Source organism: Ovis canadensis, chromosome 3 (assembly GCF_042477335.2).
Source record: "Ovis canadensis isolate MfBH-ARS-UI-01 breed Bighorn chromosome 3, ARS-UI_OviCan_v2, whole genome shotgun sequence".
NCBI lineage: Eukaryota > Metazoa > Chordata > Mammalia > Artiodactyla > Bovidae > Ovis > Ovis canadensis.
The window spans coordinates 139,481,320-139,490,516 of NC_091247.1; the positions used below are offsets into that span (position 1 = coordinate 139,481,320).

General features: G+C 52.9%; 1 protein-coding gene across 1 annotated transcript; it reads left to right on the top strand.

The window, feature by feature from the left end:
• Nucleotides 1–1,317: 1,317 nt before the first annotated feature.
• Nucleotides 1,318–8,996, top strand: KRT74 (keratin 74). The gene is made up of 9 exons (XM_069586377.1): nt 1,318–1,803; nt 2,407–2,621; nt 3,059–3,119; nt 3,613–3,708; nt 4,186–4,350; nt 6,000–6,125; nt 7,589–7,809; nt 8,268–8,302; nt 8,779–8,996. The coding sequence occupies exons 1-9, from the start codon at nt 1,318–1,320 to the stop codon at nt 8,994–8,996; spliced, it is 1,623 nt and encodes a 540-aa protein (XP_069442478.1).
• The last annotated feature ends 201 nt before the right edge of the window (nt 8,997–9,197 follow it).

The following is a 9,197-nucleotide window of genomic DNA, read 5'->3' on the forward strand; positions in this document are numbered from 1 at the left end:
GGAGGATGGGAGACAGGGACCTTGGAAAAACTTCCACCGCTGCCTCTGGGGCTGTTCGGAGAACTTCATGAGAGGAAATCCTCAGAGGAAACCATCCAGGGCTACGCACATCTGGCTGTCCCGCTCCCGCACTCCCCCTTCCCAGCTGCGGAGCAGCTGTCTGCTATCACTGGCTTCAAATGAGTCAATTTCATTACTGAAAAAGTGGTCAGAGTCAGCAAGGAGATGCCTGCTTTTGGAGTAATTTTCAAACATTTATCTCCACCAGGGCTCCCTGAGCTACAAAAAGCTGGTCTAACCCGACCCAAAATTGAATGGCTTCCTAAAGTGATCAAGAAAGGAGCAGAACAGGTACCTTGACTCCAGGAGTGAGACCCATGGGCTTCAGTGCCTTGGTTGCTGGGCTTGGAACATGTCCTCAGCGAGCACTAGGGGAGACGTTCTCCCCAGGGGAGTCAATGGCCCACCTCCAAGCCTGCTTCATGGCTCATCTCCTAGGATGAGGCAGATGACTCTGTCCAGGAGAAAAAATTCAGCTGCAGGAACTACCAGCTGCCTGAAAAGATTCTGTCTAATGAAAAGGCAACATCGAGGTAATCACCACCCAGTCCCTGCCCAGTACAGAAATGTCCAGACAGTCCCCTGCCGGGTGGCACACAGACTCAATATAGTCATTTCCACTACCTTCCTGGGGTCCATTCCATTACTAGACAGCTGTGGTCCTTACAGTGACCCAGAGAATGAGCCCTGGAACTTCTTTCTTGGACTTAGATCTTTGAACACATGCACCACATCCTTTCTGAATTTCATCTTCTCTGGTGCAAACACCACAGCTCCTCAACAGGACCAACAAAGAGAGGGGTGGGTTCTCTAGGGCGGAAACCTGGGGTTTTCTGATGAGCTTTCTCTGGACAAAGCTGGGCATTTCCCCTGCTTCTTACTGACATATCTGTCAGCAAGAAAGAGGCAGCCCTGGAAAAAATTAAGCTAGGAGATCTCTGAAGGGGATAACTCTCCAGGTCCCTAATTAGGAGCACAGATAAATGCCTGATTCGACCACTCCAGTCTGCAAGGACAGCGTATTCTGCTCACTATCAGAAGCACTTTGTTGCTGCAAAGGGCTTGGAGATATCTCTTCCACAAATTGCCCATGGCCTTAGGACCTTCGGCAGGGAGAAAGGATATAGAGGAGCAACACCCTTTTCCGGTGTTCAGGGATGGACAGAATAAAAGGGAGCGGTGCTCTGGGTGCCCCATCAAAAGTTCTCTCTCCATTGACTGCTTTACTCCAGCTCTGCCACCTCCATCTCTGCCACCATGAGCCGGCAACTGAATGTCAAGTCTGGTGGTGACAAGGGGGGCTTCAGTGGGCACTCGGCGGTGGTGCCGAGGAAGGTTGGGGGCAGTGTGGCTTCTTACCGTGCACCCAGCAAAGGAGTTGGTGCTGCCTTTGGAAGCCGAAGCCTCTACAGTCTCTGTAGAGGGGATGTCAGTATTCCCCTCAAGGGGGCTGGCAGCAGTGTTCGGACTGGAGGTTACAACTTCAGGCTTAGCTCTGGGTATGGAGGGGGCCGGGCCAGTGGCTTTGCTGGCAGTATGTTTGGCAGTGTGGTCCTGGGGCCTGTGTGCCCATCCATGTGCCCATCCATGTGCCCACCTGGGGGCATCCACCAGGTCATCGTCAACAAGAGCCTCCTGGCTCCCCTCAAAGTGGAGCTGGACCCGGAGATCCAGAAGGTGCGCGCCCAGGAGCGGGAGCAGATCATGGCTCTGAACAACAAGTTCGCCTCCTTCATCGACAAGGTGGGTCTCCCAGGTGGATAAGACAGTCCAGTGAGATGTTCGTGATCCCTTTCTGCCTGGCAGTGCACAGGGCATTGTGGATGGAAAGGTTGCTGCTGGATCTCACGAAGGGCTCTGTGATCATAGCAAGACCTGTGAGCTAGGCAGCACAAAGGAATAAATGAATGTGTTGCTTTCTTTTACAGAGAAGGGTAGAAATTTTGGTAAAGGGTAGCCCTACCTTGAGGAAGAATTGATGGGAATCTGGAGGTCAACTGGACCTCTAGCCCTTCACGGCAGATGGAGGGCTGATAGAATCAGCACTATTCAGAGAGAAGGGCTCATGGTACAGAAAAAACACTTAGCTGAGACAGAGGAAGAGCATCTCCTGGGGCTGGGTCAGGCAACAGAAGCCAGCTATAGAATCTCCTTCTTCAATGAGTTTTCAGTGACTGGTTTTGCCTGAAAGGCTACAGAATGAACCGTTGTAAAGGGTCTTGTTTGTATGGAATTCCATGAGTGGGGAGTCAGGACTGGAGCCAAATGTCTTTAGAAAAATCTGTATAACCTGGTAGGGTCCATGGTGTTTTTCCACGGGACTTGGTAGCGCCCATCTGATTCCAGGTGAGGTTCCTGGAGCAGCAGAACCAGGTGCTGGGGACCAAGTGGGAGCTGCTGCAGCAGCTGGACCTGAACAACTGTAGGAAAAACCTGGAGCCCATCCTCGAGGGCTACATCGGCAACCTGCGGAAGCAGCTGGAGACACTGTCCGGGGACCGGCTGAGGCTGGACTTGGAGCTGAGGGGCATGCGGGACCTGGTGGAGGACTACAAGAAGAGGTGAGTGGGTCCAGCCGAGGTCGCGGGTCAGGTTCCCAGAGGCTCCAGGGATCATCCAGTCTCTGTGTCACTTTTTAGGATGGCAGGGAGCAAGCACCGGGGTCAAGGGCTCACACCCTTGCTCTGACTGTGAAGGAAGGATCACCCCTATTTGATGAGAACTTCCTACCCGGTTGATGGGAAGGAGTTCCTTTGCTCATTGATCCACCAATGGGTTCAGTGACTGGTTTGGGGTACCTGGATATCTCCCTAAGGTCCAGAGAATAGAATGTTAATGAGGTAATTCAGGGACACAGGACTGCCACCACCAGCCCCTCCAGTGCTCCAGCAGATCCTGTGGGGACTCTGCATCCCCAGCACTTGCCTGGTCAGTGTGAAGAGGGGGTCACCTGGCCAAGGGGACTGAGACCTCTGCTATCTTCTCTCCTTGCCCACAGGTATGAGGTGGAGATCAATCAGCGCACAGCAGCCGAGAACGATTTTGTGGTGCTCAAGAAGGTAAGAGCGAGAAAAGCCTATGGACTCTGTTTTCCCTTGAATCCCCATCCTAACCAACCCTGCTCGGGACTCCAGCCCTGGCCTTCTTCTGGGAAGGGGCTGGTACCTGAGTAGAGATGGAGTCATATTCTGGTCTCTAGCAAGGTGGAGAGGACACGTGCCTAGGATATGGGTGGAGACAGATAGGAGAGAATCATGGTCTGGGAGTTGGAAACCTCTGGCTCAGCTCGGCCTTCCTGTGTGACTTGAGGAAATACACTCTACTTCTCTGGGCTTCATTTTCTCCAGGTGTAACAGAAAAAGAGTAGCCCCCACTTCTTTATTTATCCCCAAAGATGCATAGGAGAGAAAGGCAATAGTGAGGGTTTTTATTCACCAACCTGCTTCCCTTGGTGGGCGAAAGATAGGAAGTTAATTGACTTTTAGGGCAAGGACAGGGCACCTGGTGGGATGTGGGTGATATTGACCAGTGGCTCTGGGTGCCTCCTGGCAGGACGCGGATGCAGCCTACACGGTCAAGGTGGAGCTCCAGGCCAAAGTGGACTCTCTGGACAAAGATATCCAGTTCCTTAAGTGTTTGTACGATGCGGTGAGGACACCTCCCCTCCCCCCCCTTTCCAGCTGAGAGATTCCCTGGCTCTTCCAGGGAGATGCTAATAAGAAGGATTGAGGATAAGCAGAATTAAGGGTGTTTTGATGGGAAGGTGCAAAACCCTGCACTGGGAGGCCATGGAAGTGTAGGATCCTGGTCCCTGGAAGCCACATTCACAGGAAAAACGTCTCATCGGGGCTGTGATAATGACCTTGGCAGTAGGCTGGTAAAAATGACCCCGTGAGGTCCTACTGAAGCACAGATTCCTGATGCTGTGAACTGCAAGTAATGCCTCCCATGGCCTGCTACCCACATGGGGTGTATCCTGCTGTGTGAGCCTTTTCCTTGGCTCCAGCAGGCATTTCTTCTCTCCACTGTGGCCCATTCTGCCAGGTGCCACAGGCCCAGAAGTCTGATGGGAAGAGGAGGGAGGTGGGGGAAGGACCCTAACTCTGTCCTCATCTCTCAACTCAGGAGGTGGCCCAGATCCAGACTCACACCAGTGAGACCTCTGTCATCCTGTCCATGGACAACAACCGTGACCTGGACTTGGACAGCATCATTGCCGAGGTCCGAGCCCAGTACGAGGACATTGCCCTGAAGAGCAAGGCTGAGGCCGAGGCGCTGTACCAGAGCAAGGTGAGGACTGACTGTGTCTCCCTCCTCCACCAGCCTTCCTTTCCTGGGAAGGGACACCTCCACCAATGGATGTGAGACATCCCTTAGGAGATGTGTTGAATGAAAGAAGGGTTATAATCAATGCCATAGCGACATCTACTCAAAAAGAATTCTTGGCAAAAATTGTTATCAAAGATAAGCCATAAAACTGGGTAGGCATTTCCAACAGAGAGGGACAGGCCATCCTCTGATGGAGGAATGAAGCGAGGTGCTCTTGCTACAAAACTGGGATTAGGTCGTGTCACCATGGGAAAGAAGGAGAGTAACAGATATGGAGGAGAGTAGCTATGGGTGACCTGGAGTGGGACAGGGAGTAAAGAAGAGGGTGCCATGAGCGTCCCTCTGATCAGTGTGGAAGGACTTCTAAGAAGAAGAGGTGGGATTCTAGGAGCATTCTGGGGGATGGCACTTAAGCTTTGAGGTAAAACCCTTCTAGGCTGTCACTGAGAAGACCCTTTACCTGGGGGCCCTATGGGGCTTCACACCTCCCAGCTTTCTTGGCCATTGAATCCCGCCAACAGCAAGGACCACAGGTTCCTTGTTCCCTGTCCAGGGCTGTGTCATCCTCTCTTTTCTGAAGGGCTGGCCAAGGGTGAGGGGAGGATCTGAGCTACAAGTCCTGAGCCAACAGTCCCACCACCTCCAGGGTACATGCATGCGGTCCTCAGCCCTGGCCCTTCACCTGTCATTAAGAAAGGATTCTAGGAGAATGTAAGTTTCATGGGACCAGGGACCTCACCTATACCGCTCACCTCTGTATCCCCGGTACCTGGAACAGAACCTGGCCTTTAAAATATTCCTCTATAAAGAGGTGCTAAATCAATGGAGAGGTTCAGAACTCTTCTATTTTGGAAAGTGAAAGTGTTAGTCACTCAGTAATGTCTGACTCTTTGATATCCCATGGACTGTAGCCCTCCAGGCTCCTCTGTCCGTGGAATTTTCCAGGCAAGAATACAAGATTAGGTAGTCATTCCCTTCTCCAGGGGATCTTCCTCACCCAGGGATCAAACACAGTCTCCTGCAGGTGGATTCTTTACCAACTGAGCCACCAGGGAAGCCCTATTTATTTTGGAAGTGCTCGAAAGTGAAAGAAAGTGAAGTCGCTCAGTTGTGTCTGACTCTCTGCAACCCCATGGACTACAGCCTGCCAGGCTCCTCTGTCCATGGGATTTTCCAGGCAAGAATATTGGAATGGGCTGCCATTTCCTTCTCCAGGGGATCTTGCCAACCCAGGGATCGAACCTGGGTCTCCCGCATTGTATGCAGATGCTTTTACCATCTGAACCACCAGGAAAGTCCTTGGAAGTGCTTAATACACGAAAACTGCATTTTCCCTTTATCCACCCCCAGAAAAGATTAGTCAGGGAGATGAGAAAGGAGGATAGGCCCAGCAAATAGATTTCTGCTTAGAGAAACAGGTGGACTTCTTGGTCAGAATCAGCTCCAGACAGCTGGAAGGTCCTGGCTCTATCACCTCCTGCTGCAGAGCTATCTCCCCTGGCTCTCTCCGGTGGTGGAAGGGTTTGCTCAGGACACTTTCTCTGCCTTGGGTGGTGGGGGATATGGAGGGAGTTTTGTCTCATCACCAACTTCCTGTCTCTGGAAACCAGATCCAGGAGCTGCAGCTGGCAGCTGGCCGGCACGGGGACGACCTCAAACACACCAAGAACGAGATGTCAGAACTGAACCGGCTCATCCAGAGGATACGCTGTGAGATTGCAAATGTGAAGAAGCAGGTGGGCAGCAAGCCCGCAGAGAGCACGGAGGCTGGGCTTCACCCTCTGTGATGGAGAGACTGGAGCCCATCCTGGAGTGAAAAGCAGATGTCCCCTGCCTGACTTGGGACTCTCTGGACCACTGATGGTCCCTCTTCCTCACTATACCTTGGGATCCATACACTTCGAGCTGGCACCCTGCTCAGAACTGGAGGGGCCTTGCACTTATTTCACCTGACTCTCACAGATCAGATAAGGAAACTGGACTGGAGAGAGGAAGGGACTCTCCCAGGGTGTCCAGCTGGTTATTAGGATTAGAATTTAGGTTTCCTTTCTTTTTCCCATCATTCTCAGGCTTTTTCTTTGTGCAGTAAACCTGCCCCATGTCCCCTTCAGGTATCACCCTCCGAGGGCAGACCCCACACCTCTTCCTCCCACTGGACACTCAGTGCATGTAGGGTTTGGGGGGCCTCTCCTTGGGACCCTCAGTGGCCAAGTTAAGGTCCTCCTCTCACTGCTCTCACTGGGTGACCAGTGAGGATGATAGCAGATGAAGATGTTCTGGGTTGTCTGCCCTGTACCCATTGCCTTTCCAGCTGGGGGACCCTGTCTTGTCTGAAAGCAGAAAAACATCATATCTCTGGGGAGATGATTTTAAGGGGGTAGGGAATCCTTCCCAATTGACCCTGGCAGGTCAACTCTGTCCAGTGATAGAACTGCCAAACCTGGAAGAGCTGAGCCGGCTCTCTTTCCTGCACCCCCACAGCCTTCCAAGCCAGGTGATGTGGGGAACACGGGGCCTGCTTTCCAACTCGACACGCAACTGATTCACGACTCTACGAGGACTGTTTCTCCGCCTGGTTGTATTTGCCATCACAGTGCCACTGGATATTTTTCAGGCCCCAAATGCTCTGTCTGAGGCCATGGATATAACCTCAGGCCCTTAACCTCTTGTTGTATGGGAAGGTTCCCCTAATCCATTCAGGCCAGACGTGGGGAGTATTTAGATAGACCCTCCCTGCAGAGTGCTAGAATAGTCCAGAGATGTACACTGTTGGGTACTAACGGGTAGGAAGGGTCCCTGCTGGGAGACACTCTGCAGGTAGGGGTCTGATTACAGAGGTGCCTTGGCACGCTGTCAGATTCTTGGAGGCTCCAGGTTGGGGTCTCAGTGTGATTCTCCAGGACAAGGTGGACTTGAAACCGACAGCCACTGGTTTCAACCTCACTAGACAAACTTGCAAACATCCAAATCTCTTCTTGCGGTCCTGAAATGCAACTGCTCTGACAGCTTTTCATGGGCCTTTAAGTATCCATCTACAAAAGAAAATAGAAGCGACTCAGATACTGTGTTGGCTCTGCAGCAATTACTTGCTACCACCTTGGACCTCATCTGTAAAGTGAGGGGGGTTGGGACCTAACCATTAAGATCTAAACATTATTCTGGGCTCTGATGGTCTTCCCATCCGTCCTTTGCTTTTCAGTGTGCCAATCTGGAGACGGCCCTTGCCGATGCCGAGCAGCGGGGAGACAGTGCCCTGAAGGATGCCCGGGCCAAGCTGGATGAGTTGGAAGCTGCTATGCACCAGGCCAAGGAGGAGTTGGCCCGGATGCTGCGTGAATACCAGGAGCTCATGAGCCTGAAGCTGGCCTTGGACATGGAGATCGCCACCTACCGCAAGCTGCTGGAGGGCGAGGAGTGCCGGTGAGCGGGGCAAGGGAGATGCCATGGTGGGGGCAGGGGACTGTGGGTGGCTCCCTGCTGGGCCAAGGGACCATTTGGGAGGTAAAAGAGGAAAGACAGCAGTGCTCGTGACATGGGCACAGAAGGGGGCTGTTTGCTGATTGAGCTCAGCTTCCTGCAAGCGGAGGTCAGATGTGAAGCCCCGGTGGTTGGGTGGTGGCATGAAAAGAGCCAGTGGGGTCAGACAGACCTGGCTTTAATCACTTGCTTTGCCATATGTCAGCAATGTGGTCCTGGTGTCTGTAAATTTTATTATTTATTTGCTCATCTGTAAATGAGGATTGTAACCTCCATAAAATGAGGTTGTTTTAAGGATGAATTCAAATGATAGGCATATAAAGGCAGGAACCCATCAAAAGGCTCAGCTGAACTAGACACTTCCTTGAGGTTTTATCCTTCTCCAACTTTCTGTCTTGCAGGATGTCTGGGGAGAATCCCTCCTCTGTGAGCATTTGTGAGTATCCCTGAGAGACGGATCGAGTTGGGGATTCTGACTGGACGGGAAAGCTGGGGACTGCAAGATAATGTGATACCACCTCCAATCATTGTCTCCCCTCATCTGGGGGCTCCTAGTACTGTCTCAGGAAGGTTCTCTGGCTTCAAAGGAAGCCTATTTGCCTTCTGTCCCAGGGAATCAGTGACTGAGGTCATGCCAACCCCATTTCCTTCCTGTGTCTCTCTCCTGGGCATCATCATCCTGAGAAGGGGTTGAGAATACGGACCTGTGAGACAAATGGTCCTAGACTCTCTAGGAGGGCAGGGACCATTCGGTCCCGGGTTGTCCTCACCTTGCACAGAGGCTGCAGTGTACCTGGGTCTCGACCCACCCTTGCGGTGTTTTTTGACTGCCAAGGGCAGCTGTGGGGTGGAGGGGTGGCTCGCTGAGTGATGCTGTCATCCTTCTTCCCGTTCTGGGTCCTTCCACCACAGCCGTCAGCAGCAGCAGCGCAAGCAGCTCCGGTTCCCACCCTGGATCCCCGGCCGGCACTGACCTTGGGGCCAGCACCACGGCCAGCACAGTGACCAGCAGCTCCAGAAGCACCCGAAGCGGGCAGACCAGGGCCAAAGGGGCACAAGGGGGAGACCCCAAGGACTCCCAAGACAAGAGCACCCCAGGCAGCGGCCGGGCAAGGAAAGCTGCCCGGTAAAGCCCCTCAGCTTTAAGGGTTCTCTCAGCTGCTGGGAGAAGAGATGCTCTTGCCCTGACACCTCACTTGGAGGTGTCTGCCACAGCCCCCCTTCCCCAGAGTCCTAGGACCACCGTGGTCCATGCGACCACCCACATGCACTGTGGCCTGTCTCACTGTCAAGTTCTGGTTGGCCTCATCCTCTCCCGTTTTCAGGTCCCA